The sequence below is a fragment of the Caretta caretta genome, chromosome 10, assembly GCF_965140235.1.
Source record: "Caretta caretta isolate rCarCar2 chromosome 10, rCarCar1.hap1, whole genome shotgun sequence".
NCBI classification, from domain to species: Eukaryota; Metazoa; Chordata; order Testudines; family Cheloniidae; genus Caretta; species Caretta caretta.
The window spans coordinates 16,053,890-16,070,625 of NC_134215.1; the positions used below are offsets into that span (position 1 = coordinate 16,053,890).

At 42.0% G+C, this 16,736-nt stretch overlaps 1 protein-coding gene across 2 annotated transcripts in view; it reads left to right on the forward strand.

Annotated features, from left to right (window-relative positions):
• Positions 1–1,404: 1,404 nt before the first annotated feature.
• USP42 (ubiquitin specific peptidase 42) overlaps positions 1,405–16,736 on the forward strand; it is a 44,581-nt gene continuing 29,249 nt past the window's right edge. For both annotated transcript variants that reach the window (XM_048868104.2, XM_048868103.2), the window contains exons 1-8: positions 1,405–1,517; positions 7,893–8,139; positions 10,219–10,419; positions 11,913–12,023; positions 12,228–12,330; positions 12,488–12,555; positions 12,906–12,976; positions 13,897–13,979. In XM_048868104.2, the coding sequence (XP_048724061.1) occupies positions 7,902–8,139; positions 10,219–10,419; positions 11,913–12,023; positions 12,228–12,330; positions 12,488–12,555; positions 12,906–12,976; positions 13,897–13,979 (875 nt within the window). In that variant the 5' untranslated portion in view covers positions 1,405–1,517; positions 7,893–7,901. The remainder of the gene's footprint in view (positions 1,518–7,892; positions 8,140–10,218; positions 10,420–11,912; positions 12,024–12,227; positions 12,331–12,487; positions 12,556–12,905; positions 12,977–13,896; positions 13,980–16,736) is intronic.

A 16,736-nucleotide genomic window follows, 5' to 3' on the forward strand; every position in this document is an offset into this window, starting at 1 on the left:
AGCCCCATCAGGCATTGGGATCTCAACCCAGAATTCCAATGGGCAGCGGAGACTGCGGGAACTGTGGGATAGCTACCCACAGTGCAACGCTCCGGAAGTCGACGCTTGCCTCGGTACTGTGGAAGCGCTCCGCCGAGTTAATGCACTTAATGCACTTAGAGCATTTTCTGTGGGGACACACACACTCGAATTTATAAAACCGATTTCTAAAAAACCGACTTCTATAAATTCGACCTTATTCCGTAGTGTAGACATACCCTAACTAGTTTATTGGGGTTGGCTACTTTTTGGGGAAAGGAAGATGGTACTTTCCAGAGCTCACTCATTTGTGTGTTAAAAAAGTAATTAATTATGGATTGTAGATATTCCTAATATCATCCTCCCTCTCTTTTCTTACATGCTTTTATGAGCAGTGAAATAGTTGACATTTAAACGTATTTTGACAGTGTTGACATGCAAACAATTTTACTTGAGCATCTGTGTTAGAACCCTTTGAAATGAATGGTGCAGTTCACACATCTCAGAGCTATTGTTTCAGGTTCAGTTAGCTTCAGAAATGTGAACTGAGTGTATGGCAGCAACTTGAGTAATGGTAAGCACTTGAGACTTCCTTTTCAAAGAAAATAAAAGCTTAGATTTTGGAGTACAAGATAGCAGCATGAAAGAGATGCTGGTACACCTAGTCTGAGCCCTGAATGGAGGCAAAATGTGAGGTTAACGGGGAGGAAAGTAGGACAGAGATACAGGAGAAGGATAGAATGGTAGCTTCCCAGCTCAGAGTTTAGGAAAAGCTAAGTGGAATCCTCATCCAAGTAGCCAGCAGTGAGCCCTGCATTTATGTATGTGTATTTAAGGCTGAATTATAAACCTGAAATGATACAGTGCAAATTGGGGATAGATGGCTCCCCTCAAACTTCAAAGGCTTAAAAAACTGAACACATATTTTAAAAGTTGTGATTTCTTCTAAAATCTCATAATTTTAAAGCTCATCATTATTTTCAAGGGGTATTGGATTCACTTTTGTCTGGTTGGGGTTGGCAATCGCCTCTTTCCTTAGCACGTGTTTGGGTTCCCTGCAGTTCATACAGTTCCCGTAGTTTAATCATGGCCTGTTAACAGGCATTTACGGCTGCATGCTGACCACACAGCTTGGCGACGGTCCCATGTTGCCTTTATACTTTGGTAACGCTCCCTTAACTGGCGTTTGCGGGTCCCTGAAGCTCCAGCCCTTTGCGCTCCCCGCAGCTTTGAGGACAGCACCTGGGCCAGATCGCTGCAGCGCCCCCTGGCGGTTCTCGCGGGAGGCGCAGGGGCGGTGCTGGTCCCTCTGTGACCCGGAGGAGTTCGCCCCCCCACACCCCCCCGGCCGGCGCCGGGCCCCGGATGCAGGAGGCCGGCGGAGGGACGTCATTGTTCCCCGACGGGCTGGAGCAGGAGGCGGAGCGGAGCGGCCGGGTTGAGGCGGGCGCTGCGGAGAAGGGGACCCGGCAGCACCGAGCCGAGCGGGGCCGAGCTAGGTAACGGGGCCGGGGAGGGAGACGGGCCGCGCCGCGGCCTTGCGGAGCCCGGCAGTGCCGCATGCTGCCCCCTCCCTGCAAATCAATGGGCCGGGGGAGGGGCCGCGGCGGGCGGGCGGGCTGGCTGGCAGGCGGGGGCCCGGCCCATCCCACCCCCGGAGCAGCGGGACCCGGCCCCTTCCCCCTCCTTGCGGGCACTAAAGGGGGGAGGGACCCCTGGGCAGGGCAGGGCGCCGCCCCTAGGAGCGCGGCGGGACCCAGCTCCTTCGCCGCCGCCAGGCCCGGGGAGACCTGCCCCGGCGGGTGGCTACTCCCCTTTCCCCGTCGGGAGCCGGGTGTCCCGCTGCTCGCCGCGCTCCCGCGCCCAATTGCCCGTCCCCGCTCCCCTCGTAATGGGGGATGCGCCCGAGGGCGGGGGTCGTCGTCCCTGCCACAGGGGGCTGGGAGATTCGGGTTACCGCCCCCTCCTCCGCCAAGTCCAGCGTGGGGCTCCCGCCTCCCGTCCGGCCTTGTTACCTGCTGCTCCCCTTCGCGGATGTGTGTGGGGGGGTCTCATGGTACCATCTCCCCCCGCTTCTGGCGTTACCCCCGGTCCCCCATCTTAGCGATGGGCGGGTTCTCTCGTGACCCCCTCCCCATCCCATTCTTCCCCTCGGTGTGTGAAGGGGGGGGGGCGCTTCCCTTGTACTGTTACCGCCCCGCTTGGTTGCCATGGACACTGTCTCTCAAATGGGTGATTCCTTTACAGACGCTTCTCCTCCTTCCCTCGCTCACTGTCTGGGCTTCAGGCCCTAACGTGTGGGGGAGAGGAACAAACTGAGGCCGGCGCTCGGTAATTGGTCCATCTGCTGTTACTAGGCCCAGAGCTTGTGCCACCCTTTTGCCCCTCTCCTCTCCCCCCCCCCCCCCCTCCCGAAAGTAGGCCAGGTGGCTGCTACTGAATTTGGAGAATGGGGGGGAAATTTGTCCCCCCATTTGACTCTCAGACACAGATGACATCGGGACTGCAGTGTTCAGGGTTTGGTGTGGGTGATTTCATGGCACCAGCACAATAGAATCATGATGGGCAATAGAGTTGGAAAAGGCCCACTAAACCACCCAGTCCATCTCCCCAGCTGCTGCAGAGTATAGGCCTTCCCAGGGAAGCTGTATCTGTTGTTTTTGATATTAGGAATATATTACTGATACTGGGATTATATATTTTGGGGGGAAAGGAGAGAGAATTGTAGCTATGTTTTCTTTCCGAAATATTTCAATGCAATGTCTAGTGTGCCAGCTGGTTGGCACCCTCTACCTCTAGAGGTGGCTTCATTTCACTAGTGCTTTATGTACTGTGTGTAATTGGGAAAGTACTTTGGGCTGCATCTATCATGCACATTCTATCCTCCCCAAATTCTTTTTACATAGTAGGACCATGGATGTAAAATGACCCAAAACTCTGATGTTAAAAGTCTATGGTGTGAATAAATGAAAATATTCAGGCCAGTAATGAAAGCGTAAGGTCATTCGTGGAGGGAATGAAATTGTAAGGGAAAAAATGTGTTCAGCTGAGAACTGAAGTCAGAATGGAGATACCGAGATAGTCATTTTGGATCTGTTTGGAAGCAAGTTGTAGCTTTGGAATGGAGGTGGAGAAAGACTTCAATTTGTACCTTTTTTCAGACTTTCCCATTGTGTAACTTGCACAGCCTTCATATAGGTGATGCTGTGAGACCATAATGCTTTCAAGTAAAGTATCTGCATGCTTTACAAGACAGAAAAATGTTTCTTTGAAGTAACTCTAAGGTTGTGACCCATAATTGGCTTCCAGTTAGGGATGGAATAATAGCCTTAATTTTGTATTTCTTAGCTTTGATGGTTTGTTGCTTCTTCCTTACATTTATTTATTTACTGTTTTAAAAAAAACCTGACTTTTAAAATCAGGCTGAGACTAGAATGCAACTTTCTTTCCCCAGTTGTTAGATGGCTATAATGTAAAGCTCTTTTTTGTATGTCAGTAATATGTGGTTCCACAATGTTAATATATGTATATTAAAAATCGTGAAAAGGTGTGATACATACCAATTTTCCGTCATTACCATTTTATGTTTTAATTTTTTAAGAGTGCACTCTAAATTAGAAAAAGGTTCTTGCGTAGTAAGATATATAGATATAATTTAAATATCTGAAGTTAAAACACTTTTTATGTTGCATTATTTTAAACAGGGCCAAATCGAGTTTTGTAAATATTGGTTTTATATATTTTATATATGTATATAAGCGTTCCTGGGTGCTGTGATTTGTGTCAAGTATGCAGCCAGACCAGTGTTTACAGTCAGGTTAAACTGATAGGTTTCAGAGTAACAGCCGTGTTAGTCTGTATCTCACGAAAGCTCATGCTCAAATAAATTGGTTAGTCTCTAAGGTGCCACAAGTACTCCTTTTCTTTTTGTTAAACTGATAGTGGTTTCTAATGGAACTGCTGACATGATCTTAACAACAGTGATGCAAAACTCCATGCTGCTTCTAGTGGAAAGTAATTATATCTGTTGTTACTTTCTTAATACTGTGCTGGGGCAGATATTATAAGACATTTCTTGTATAAGGAAATACATTTACAATAGCAAGTGGTTTCAGAGATAGAAAAATTTGTAGATGTGTGTGTGTAAGAATGTGTGCAGGAGATAATATAAATATCAGTAGTTCTGTGCTGTTCAGTTTATTGACTTAAGAAGTTATCCTGAGATAACCGTTTTAATTTGGACAGTAGATGTTAGACATTCGGAACAAGTGATGGATTTAATTTATTAGTAGTAGTAATAGTGCCTAGCAAATCTGTAGTACTTTTCACCTGGAAACTTCAAAGCATTTGTCAATCACTAATTCTCAAAAAAGCTTAAAAATAAGAAGTCTTGACTATAGTGTTCTTATTTTGTTTAAAATACTCAGTTTGTATTGGTGGTATTCTTTTCTTTTTCATTTCCTTTCACTCTTGTCCTCTTCCCCCCCCCCCCCCCCCAGTGTATTGATGAATATTATTGAAGCATCTTTTGTTTTGGTTGAGAACATGAAAAACTGGCTTTTAAGGGTATGGCACTTGCACATTGTGTATCAGGGCTTGCATCTGCAACTTGGTGATCGAGAGAATCTTATCTGAGACACAGGGAGCCAGGGACCTCAATCTAAGTCATCTTTTAGTATCAGGATGGCTCCACTTCTCAATAAAATGAGTCCATAAAGTCTACTTAGAATTCTTTAATTTCAATTTTATGCATTTTCTTCTTAGTAATGGTGGATGGAAATGTCTAAATGTTGGGTGAATCCACTAGCATTCAGAGCCCAACCCCCTCATATAATTAAAAATTGACCCTATTTAAAATAGTTTCTCACTCTAATTCTGGTATATTACCAAGCATACTTGCAAAAAGAAAAGGAGTACTTGTGGCACCTTAGAGACTAACCAGTTTATTTGAGCATGAGCTCACGAAAGCTCATGCTCAAATAAATTGGTTAGTCTCTAAGGTGCCACAAGTACTCCTTTTCTTTTTGCGAATACAGACTAACACGGCTGTTACTCTGAAACCAAGCATACTTGGTAATCTTCATGTAGAATGAGCCCTGTAATTTAATTAGGAGTTTTACTCAGAATTTGTGGTTTTGTGTGAGAACCTGGACACTCTCTGTTAACATAGTTTGCGTTATTTAACCTCCTTAATTTTTTATGAAAAAACACTTCCATCATATATCTTAAAGCTGTTTAAGACATGCCATCTCATTTACGTTACAAGAACAAATACAAATGCTGCCATCCTTACTTATGTTAAGCTAATATGGCTGCTTGTGTGAGTAAAAGCTGCAGGATCAGATCGTTTGTGTTGAAAAAGATAATGTACAGTCTTGCTACAAAACTTGTTTTGATAGAAAGTGGTAACATATTTACTGCACATGCTCAATAGCACATATTTAAAGGGACAACATTGCAAAATTTTTAAAATATTACTTTTTTAGTTACTACCCCTGCATGCAAGTTTCCCTGACAAATTTGTGGTTTTAATCACATTTCCTTAATTTTTAAATAGGTTTCTTCTGTTCTACAGAAAAATTAGCACAAACTAGTGTCAAATGCGCAAAGTAAACAAACTGGAAAAAGAACTACTCTTTGGTCTAATCTTTCAGTTTACAATAATAGGTGTAACTGTGGTATACTAAATTGTATGTTAAAATGGTATTTGTTTCCAAAAGTATGTCCAAACAAATATTTCTATGAAGGTCAAAAAAAATCCTGGAAGAAATAGGTATATAAATCTCTTTCTTCCCCCACCCCACCCCCAGAGGGTGTTCCTCTGGGTATGTCCCATTCTCAAAGTCCCTGTGATATGTGGTTCTCATAAATGTTAGGTGGGTAAGACATAGCTTCTTCTGCAGCCCGTCAGCAGTTCTGCAGCAGACAGGCAAATAAAGGCGTTTCTTTTCTCAGTATCTGGGCTTGAGCATATTACTTCTGTAGTGCTTCCAGATTTTGCCATCTTGAATAAAAGCTCAAGATAAAAATACTTGGACGCTTCACCACTAAATAAAACTTAGTGTAGTTTTTAAGTACCGTTTGTTTGTATGCAAGTTCGTTATGCTAAATATAAAATGGCACAAGATACCACTAGATATATAGATTTCCTCTTCAATTGGTTTACAAACTTTTAATGTCATCAAATGCAAAAATGGCTGACCAATTTACACTTTTGTGCAGAAAATACTGTTGCAATCAAAGCTGAATGCAAAGTTTTCCTAAGAGGTATTTTCACAAGGGTTTGCTATTAAACAATGCTGGTTACTGGAAAAACATCTCATGAAAGTCAAAAGTGGTAGTGGTGTAATTCAGCTGGAAAACTTTGTTTAGTGTGTCTTAGTGCATTTTTGAAACATTCACGTGAAAGACTTAGTCCTCTAAATTATTTGTAGAAAGAACGAGGAGTACTTGTGGCACCTGAGAGACTAAGCAGTTTATCTGAGCATAAGCTTTCGTGGGCTAAAGCCCACTTCATCAGATGCATGCAGTGGAAAATACAGTAGGAAGATGTATACAGAGAACATGAAAAATTGGGGGTTGCCATACCAACTCTTAACGAGACCAATCGATTAAGGTGGGCTATTATCAGCAGGAGAAAAAATCTTTTGTAGTGATAATCAGGATGGCCCATTTCAAACAGTTGGCAAGAAGGTGTGAGTAACAGTAGGGGGGAAATTAGCATGGGGAAATAATTTTTAGTTAGTCTAATGACTCATCCACTCCCAGTCTTTATTCAAACCTAAATTAATGGTGTCCAGTTTGCAGATTAATTCCAGTTCTGCTGTTTCTCGTTGGAGTCTGGTTTTGAAGGTTTTTTTTGTTGAATAACTGTGACTTTTAGGTCTGTAATTGAGTGTCCAGGGAGGTTGAAGTGTTCTCCGACTGGTTTTTGAATGTTCTAATTCTTGATGTCTGATTTGTGTCCATATATTCTTTTGTGTAGAAACTGTCCAGTTTGGCCAATGTACATGGCAGAGGGGCATTGCTGGCACATGATGGCATATATCACATTGGTAGAGGTGCAGGTGAACGAGCCTCTGATGACGTGACTAATATGATTAGGTCCTATGATGGTGTCCCTTGAATAGATATGTGGAAAGAGTTGGCAACGGGCTTTGTTGCAAGGATAGGTTCCTGGGATAGCGTTTTTGTTGTGTGGTTGCTGGAGAATATTTGCTTCAGGTTGGGGGGCTGTCTGTAATCGAGGACTGGTCTGTCTCCCAAGATCTGTGAGAGTGAAGGATCATTTTTCAGGATAGGTTGTAAATCTTTGATGCGCTGGAGAGGTTTTAGTTGGGGGCTGAAGGTGACAGCGAGTGGCGTTCTGTTATTTTCTTTGTTGGGCCTGTTCTGTAGTAGGTGACTTCTGGGTACTCTTCTGGCTCTGTCAGTCTGTTTCTTTACTTCAGCAGGTGGGTATTGTAGTTGTAAGAACGCTTGATAGAGATCTTGTAGGTGTTTGTAGATCTTGTAGGTGTTCAACCCCTCAGACAGAGACAACCCCCATTTTTTCATGTTCTGTGTGTATGTGTGTGTAATATAATCTTCCTACTATATTTTCCACTGCATGCATCTGATGAAGTGGGCTTTAGCCCACAAAAGCTTATTCTCAAATAAATTTCTCAGTCTCTAAGGTGCCACAAGTACTCCTCATTCTTTCTGCTGATACAGACTAACACAGCTACCACTCTAAATTATTTGTGTGTCATTGGCAAAGATAATTGGTTTAATTAAGGGGAAAGTGTAACTGTTACCATTCTTTTCCTTGTTGAGTGGTTTTTCATATAATATTAGTTCCCATATCAAACAGAACTTTCAACTCTGTGTTTCAGAGATGAACAATGACCATAGTTGACAAAGTATCTGAGTCTTCAAACCCTGCAGCTTGTCAGAAACAGCCTTGTAGCTCCGTGGTACCCTCTACTGGAGACATGGACTCAGCCTCTGCAAGTTGGGGTGCTGTATCATCTTTGGAAGTTCCAAAGCACAAGATCACTTTGGGACCAGTACCTGGTGCTGCGGTTTATTCTAGTTCATCTGTACCTGATAAATCCAAGCCTTCAGCTCAGAAAGATCAATGTAAGTATGTCCTGTACCCCTCCCCATGCAAATTATGAAAAAATAAAACCAGTTGCCATTTAGTAGTGTCTGCCATCCTCATCTTGCAGTTCTTACTCATTGGGGTAATCCTATTGATATAAAATGGGACTATTATGATTAAGGACTGCAGCAGCAGACTCTAATCTTGTGAACCATGTGAGACAGCTCAAGTGGCCAATGTTGTGAACTTAATTTGAATATGTTTACGAGCAATATAACAAACTTTTTGGGGCGGAGGTGGTGGTTCTCCATTACTTATAGTATACTTATTTACTCAAGTGTTTATTTCTGTAGAGAAGGATGTGTTTTATCAGTGTTGCTTTTTGTGGCCTGTATTATTTAGAGTTCTCTGAAACATAACATTCCTCCTAAAATACTTGGTGTCAATATCCACATCACAGGAGGAGAGTGAAAAATTATTCTTGTTAACCTCTGAGGATAGGACAAGAAACAATGGGCTTAAATTGCAACAAAGGAGGTATAGATTGGACATTAGGAAAAACTTCCTGTCAGGGTAGTTAAGCACCGGAACAAATTGCCTAGAGTGGTTGTGGAATCTCTGTCATTGGAGGGGGCCTGTAATCTGAGCCCTGCCACCCAGTGTTGATGCCCTCAGGCTTGGCTTCTGCCCCGGGCTGTCGGGCTTGGGCTTCAGCTTCGGCCGTGGGCCCCAGCAAGTCTTAAGCCAGCTTTGGTGACCCCATTAAAACATGGTCGTGACCCAGTTTGGGGTCCCAACCCACAGTTTGACAACCCCTGGTCTAGTTATTACATAGTCCTGCCTTGAGTGCAGGGAACTGGACTAGATCAGTGGTTTTCAAACCTTTTTTCTGACGACCCAGTTGAAGACAATTGTTAATGCCCGTGACCCAAGAGAGCTGGGGATGAGGGGTTTGGGAGGGGGCTCTGAGCTGGGGCAGGGGGTTGGAGTGCAGGAGAGGGTCAGGGGTCTGGGCTGGGGGTGCAGGCTCTGGGGTAGGGCCGGGCATGAAGGGTTTGGGGTGCAGGAAGGGGCTTTGGGTTTAGGGGGGGCTCAGGGCAGGGGATAGGGGTGCGGGGTTGGGGCTCAGGGTTACCTCCTGTGCCTCCCAGTCAGCGGCGCAGCTGGGGTGCAGAGGGAGACTTTCCGTCTGTCCTGGCACCGCGGACACGCTGTGCCCCGGAAGAGGCATGCAAGCAGCTCTGCGGAGTTCTCGCCTGCAGGCACTGCCCCCCAGCTCTCATTGGCCAGAAACTAGCCAGTGGGAGTGCAGAGCTGGTGCTCAGGGTAGGGGCAGCACGTGGAGCGCTGTGTCCCCCTTGTCTAGAAGCTGGACCAGCTGCTGGCCACTTCCAAGGCGCAGCACGGTGTTGGAACAGGTAGGTACTAGCCTGCTTTAGCTGGGCAGCACCGCTGACGGGACTTTTAACGTCCCGGTTGGCAGTGCTAACCAGACCCGCTAGGGTCCCTGGGTGCTGAGCAAGACAACCCAGTGCCTTACATGCCGCGAGGCAACCTGAACTTTGAGAAACACTGGACTTAATGACCTTTCAAGGTCCCTTCCAGTCCCACACTTCTATGATTCTATCATTAAGGGCTACTTATTGTGCTTGTTACTTGCTTACTTTGGTATCCTGTCATACTTACACTTTTTATGGTTTAATAATTATAAGTTTTCCTTGTAATTTACAATAAGGAAAAAAGATTAATTTGAATTATGAGTCAGATTGAGGAAGCTAGATAAAAAAGGACTTGCTTAGTTAGGTTACTGAAATCAGGACAATAATTAGTCTTTGTTGTATTGTCCCACATTAGTGCATTCTACTGTCTTAATTTTTTCCAATTGGCATACAAAACCATATCTTTTTACTGAGCTTGAGTTGACTTGAGAACTTGCTTTGTGGTACTGAGGCAGTCTTTAATACGTTACTCACCAAGTAACTACTAGAATGTAGATTATTATAATTAGTTTGGTTAAAGTTCTTCTAGATGCTCATGCATAAGGTAATGTTACTTTAGCATAATTTTAAAATTAAACAATTTTAATATGTTTAAAATGTGTTGGTATTTTTTGGCAGCTATTGGTGATGGCATTGCTCCGCCACAGAAGGTTCTTTTTCCAGCAGAGAAGATTTGTCTGAAATGGCAGCAAACGCATAGAGTTGGAGCTGGACTCCAAAATCTTGGCAATACATGTTTCCTCAACTCTGCTCTTCAGTGTTTGACTTATACACCCCCTCTTGCCAACTACATGCTTTCTCATGAACACTCTAAAACATGTGAGTACTTTTAAAAAGTATATTTTTTTAAAAAAAGTTTTGTCTTAGCTCTAAAAGTGAAAGGACAGCAGTAATTCTGGAAAGGAAACTCCTGATTTTTTTTTATTCCAATACCTGCATTATTTGTAATTGTATGTTGGTCTAGGAGCCTCCTGTTATATTCTGTCTTCCTATATGCTAAGAAATGCTATCATGTAGCTCTAGCTTGGGTTTCTTAGTTACATTTATATGAATTAATACTAAATTTGCTCCTTAAATAATTTTTTGGGGCCAAAATAACTTTGAAGAAACCCCGGCAGACCCCGATGGAGTTCACATGAGCCCTGTACCGTGCGGTTCTCCAGACTTCAAAGTGGGCTGGATGTAGCTCCCTCTGGTGTCCATCACGGTACTTCCTCGGTCTGTCAAATGCTTCTTTACGCCAGAGTTCAGTAGTGTGTAATGTTCCCAGTTCCTGTGAGCCTGGGAAAAAAGGACCAAGCTCAAGACACAAACTAGGGTTCCTCATCACTAAGTAAATCTTAATATAGATTTAAGCATATTCCCATTTATTTGTAGACTGCTTTATGTAATAAAATGGCATAGGCTGCTATGGTCATGGGTCTGCTAGTAAGTATGTAGATAGAAAATGAGCATAAGAAAGGAGGGCTTAGAATGGCAGCTGAATGTTCTAGGTACCTGCATAGTCAAGACAACTAAGGTAGGTCAGGGCTTAGATACACACATGTAACAAAATTTCATAAAAATACAGTATACTTTAGAAACTACAATTTCTCCAGATATTTGCACTTTTTATGTAGTCGAAGTCAGTTGGCTTCACCTTCATCAGTCACAGTGCAGCTAAAGTGTCCAGGCACCTGCTATAACTCCTCATCTTTTGCATAATTAAATAATATTTTTCTCTATTTGTATTAGATCTTATTTTTCAAGAATTACAGTTTCTGCTATCACTAGACTCTGATATTTGAATCTGGTCCAGAATCTATATTCAGTAATAAACAAAGACCACATTGGTTAACATAACTTCTGTATACCACTGAGCAACTTGTTTCATTTTAGTCGTACATATTTGTTGTGGTTTGTATAGCACCCAAAAACGTAACACACTTGATATACATATAAGATGACGGGTCCCTGCTATGAAGATCTTATACTCTAAATAAGCTATATGCAGACAAAAGCGGGAGAGGGCAAGAGATGCAACATAAGATTGATTTTTTTTTGGTTTTGCATTTCAGTTTTTTACTCTATCCTAAATTATTTCCTTTTGTGCTTAACTCATTCCTAACTTTACCTATTTCTGTGAACTGAACTCTTTTTAATTTCCATTTTTTAACCTATCATTATAGGTTTTTCCACCTGTTCTTAATTGTCAGCTGTTTTGAAAAAGAATAATTTTTGTGGAGATTGTTCCTATACCCTCCAGATTTTTTGAGATCTTCTGTAGATAAATATTTTATTAATTTGAGATGCAATGTTGCTTCGCTCCTTAGGCCATGAACAAGGATTCTGCATGATGTGTACAATGCAAGCTCACATTACCCAGGCACTCTCTAACTCTGGCAATGTCATCAAACCTATGGCTGTCATCAATGATCTTAGACGTAAGTCATGTCAAATAATCTATTTGTAAAATGCCATCTTTGTGTTTAGATATTTTATTGGCTTGTTTATTTGTCTGATTTTAATTGTAGTTTATAGAACTTAGAGTTTTATATAACTTTATGAAGGAAAGTTTAAAAAAACCTTTATTTTCATCCATTTTCACATGTGAGACATATGGTGTAACATTTATATTTATTTGTTAGGGATAGCAAAACATTTCCGGTTTGGAAATCAGGAAGATGCACATGAATTTCTACGCTACACTGTTGATGCTATGCAGAAAGCATGTTTGAATGGAAGCAACAAGTAAGTGCCAACAAAATAATATTTGAGTATGCTGTCATTCCTATTCCTGTTTCCCTATAAATAGAATGGTACATGTTCTGGGCTTTCAAAAGAGGAAAAATCCATAGAAAAAAATAAATTGACTTTAATCTTCTGATATTGCATAATTTATTTTCAGATTGGACAGACATACCCAGGCTACCACACTCATCTATCAAATATTTGGAGGGTACTTAAGATCAAGAGGTACTTTTTTTTAAAAAAAAAAAATTTCTTTAGGAATGGTTTTGGCCTTATGACTGTATTATACGACTGAAACCAGGGTTAGTCAGTTATTTTTTGTTTTGTTAATTTCTTGGTCAAGGTATAGTCAAGGTCCAGACTCCACAGAAAATAATAATAAAAAAAAAATTATGATAATAAGTAAATACAAAGATTTCAGGGTCTGTTCAAAATCGTCTAGCGGTCCGGATTTGGCCCAAGGTCTGCCTGTTGACTACCCTGACTTAAATGCTAATTTAAGGTAATGTGTGCTAATACTTTAGGTAATAGACTAACTATGCTTACTGTGTTAAGTATTTGTATTTTGATTTCAGTAAAGTGTATGAACTGCAAAGGAGTCTCAGATACCTTCGATCCGTACCTTGATATTACATTGGAGATAAAGGTACATTATTTTGTTACTCTGGCTGAATAGATTTTAAAAAGAAAACCCCTTAATTAACTGTATAGCTTTTGAAAATTTAAAATGTAGAATTTAAGTTGATTCTACTCATATAGTTCCATGATGGATGTGACTTATACTATACCTTGTCCTTCTATGGTACCTCTTATCAATATAAATGGTCTGTGTAAGGTTTACTTAATCTGGACAAGTATTAAAATAGAACATCATTCTGAAGTCTTGAATCAACAGGCATGGCAATGCTATCTCATACTTCCCAGTTCAACAAAGATTTAATTGCAGAATGTTATACTGAGGGTCCATATTATTAAAACATTATTACTTTTACAATATATGTACTACAGATCAATTAGTAGTGTACTACTTTTACAGTATGTACCACAGACCTATTACTACTGTACTATGAAATATTATAAATAATTAAACCTCATCTATATTTGTCAAAGTGAACAGAGTACATTTTGTGATGTAATATATTCTGCAGTCCATGTCTCCTCCCTCACCCTCTTGTTCACAAATTCAGTAGTCTGCAGTGGATCTCCCTTAAAATCATGTTAGTTCATGCTACTGTAAGCTAAAGTGAGCAAGTGGTGTGTTCTTATGATGTTTCCTATAACTCATGGAGAATAAGTCCATCAGTGGCTATTTAGCCAAGACAATCATGGATGTAACCCCATGCTCTGGTGTCTCTAGCCTCTGACTGCCAGAAGCTGGAAGTAGACAGCAGGGAATGGCTCACTTGATAGTTGCCTGTTCTGTTCATTCTCTCTGAAGCACCGGTATTGGCCACTGTCGGAAAACAGGATACTGGGCTAGATGGACCGTTGGTCTGACCTAGTATGGCAGTTCATATGTTATGTTCTTGTGTTCTAATGCATTGCACTGTTACCTTACCGTTTTAGACCGCTCAGAGTGTAAACAAAGCTCTGGAACAGTTTGTGAAGCCTGAACAACTGGATGGTGAAAATGCCTATAAATGTAGCAAGTAAGATGAATATTAATGACTTCTTAATACTAGATGCTTGGTTCTATCTATTGATTTATTATTGCATGTCATTTAAAAACAGTTATTGATGTTTTGCTTAATTTAGAAACACAGTGTAAGGTAAAATATCATTTGTTGTACCCAAGCGAGTATAATACAAAACATCTAAAACTTGGAAAATCTTTTTTTGGGTTTTTTTTTGTTTTTGGGAAGGCCAATTCCCTAATTGTTCTTCTGGGAGGGTTTGGTGTGGGGAGATATTTGCAAAGAGATGCACTCATTTTGGCTCTCAGAAGTGTTTATATACTATTATTGTCTATGCACAGTACTTTGTTCATGTTACTGAATCACACCATTTTAAAAGTGAAAAAAGTAGACTATAAATTACTGCTATGTTAAATAAACTATCGTAAACCTAATCTGCTATCGCTGAACACACAGCAGGTCCTAGATAACATAGAAAGATAAATAAATTGATCAAGCTTCCTTTTTGCATCTTTAAAATAGATTGCGTGTTTAAAACATTTGGATAAGAACAATATACAGTAGAAAGGTACAAAGACAATATACAGTAGAAGTTGTTTTATCCAGCATGTTGGGGGAAATGAGGGGTGCTGGTAACTGAAAAATGCCAGTTAACTAAGAGGGAGGAAGTTTTGTGTGGGAGAGGGTGCGGCACTGGGGATTGGGGCACGGGAGGGGATGTGGAGCATAGGCTTTGGGGGGAGTTTGGATGCAGGAGGGGGCTTGGCAGCGGATTGGGGTGCAGGAGGGGGAGAGGGGTGTTGGAGCCGGGGGGGCACTCACCTCGGGCGGCTCCCTGCAAGCAGCGACCTGTCCCGACCGCTCCTAGGTGGAGGCGGGGCAGGCGCCTCCACCTGCAAGTGCCGCCTTCGCAGCTCCCATTGGCCGTGGTTCCCAGCCAATGGGAGCTGCGTAGCTGGCACTGGGGGGCGGGGGAGCAGTAAGCAGAGCTGCCTGCCGCGCCTCTGCCTAGGAGCAGCCAGATCCCGGGCAGGTCACCGCTCCCCAAGCCCACTCCCGCACTCCAACTCCCTCCCAGAGCCCGTGCTCCACACCCCCTGTCAGCCCCGCGCCAACCGGATTATAAACCGGCATTTCAATAAAGATCAGAAATGCCGGTTTATAGAGTTTCTGACTGATGAAATGCTGGATAAAACAGCTTTTACTGTTCATAAATTTTAACTCAGTGTAGCTAAGCAAAGAGATTTACTAAACCTTGTCTTCTAATGTTCTTGTCTTGTCTCTAAATTAATAATGTAATGAAACCCATGTTCTGCCACTAGAGGTAGAATATTAATGGCTAATTAGTAAGGTTAAGATTTTGTCGCAGGTGTTTTTAGTAAAAGACACAGACAGGTCACAGATAATAAACTAAAATTCATGGAAGCCCACAACCTATCTCTGACTTTTACTAAAAATACCTGGGGTAGGGGGAAGGGGGAGGATGACTAAGAGTTGGGGCTCTGGTCCTCTTCCTCCTCCTCCCCACCCCCGCCTCCCTGGCAGCTGGCCCGGCTTTGCTGCTCTGGTGGGGCTGAAGTCGGAGATCCGTTAAAGTTACAGAATCCTTGACCTCTGTGACAAAATTGTATCCTTACTAATTAAGTGCATTTGGAAGAAAATGTTGGGTATCTCTTTTGTTATGCTAAAATAAGGTATAGAGTAGATGAAATAAAAAGGTTCAAATCTAAGTTTTCCCTTGTTTGCTAGGATCTCCAGTCTACAAACACAAAATGTATTCTGAATTCTGATGGTGTAAAGATCATAGATGGGAAGCATATCTAACAACCATGGGCTTAATGAGTATCCCATTTCTCCGTCGTGTGGTCCTCCATATGTATAATCTGCAGGGGTCTGTAGTCTGGTCAAACTTGAGACCACAAGCTTCCCTCTTCTCAATGGGGTTTAAAAAAAAAAAAAAAAAGCACCCTGCTGACCTACAGGGCTTTTTCCATTTCTGGGAACTTTTTTTTTTCTACTTAACTCCTCTGAGGAAACTCAGATATCTTCTTAGTTTATGCTGGCTAGGTTTATACTAATTTTAAAGCCCACCAACTAGAGTGAGTTTGTTTTATCTAACCTAAGTTTCACAGAATTATATACAAAACTTTCTTGACATTCTGGTCAGTAAATGCTCTTCCTGGGTAGGAATTCCCCTCTCCAGTCCAGTATTTTAGGGCATAAATCTAGAAAGATAGCCTTTTCTCTAATTACCCACTCGTTGTGGCCAAGTCATATTATTATTATTCTCCCTTCCTTTGTGGTAGCAGCTGGATCCCACTGGTTAATCCTGCAGATCCGGTCATTGATTAGTAATGATCCATCATATTTACATTCAGGCTGTTTGGGAGTCATTTTTCAAAGGACATCAGATGCTTCACTCTCCTTCCTCTCCAGGTAGCCTCAGTACAGGAAGGTAGTGGTCACAATCCTGATTGTCAAAAGTCCTCATAGTGTAGGATAATTGTTTGCCTGTTTTTATTGAAGACAGATTAGATCCATTTTGGAAGTTCATATGTGCTCTTCCCAGCCCCAGATTGAAGCTGATGTTCCCTTCTTTCAGTTACACTTCTAGTATTCTGCACTGTGGCAGAAAGCTGAAAGGAGGTAGCCTGAAGTCTGATTTCACTTTTTGTAATATTAAAAGTGCTGCACCTTCTTACATTTTCCTAAACTATTTCCAAAGACCGTGAATGCTGCAGTGAGAAGGCTGCTGCTTGCTGCATTGTGAGA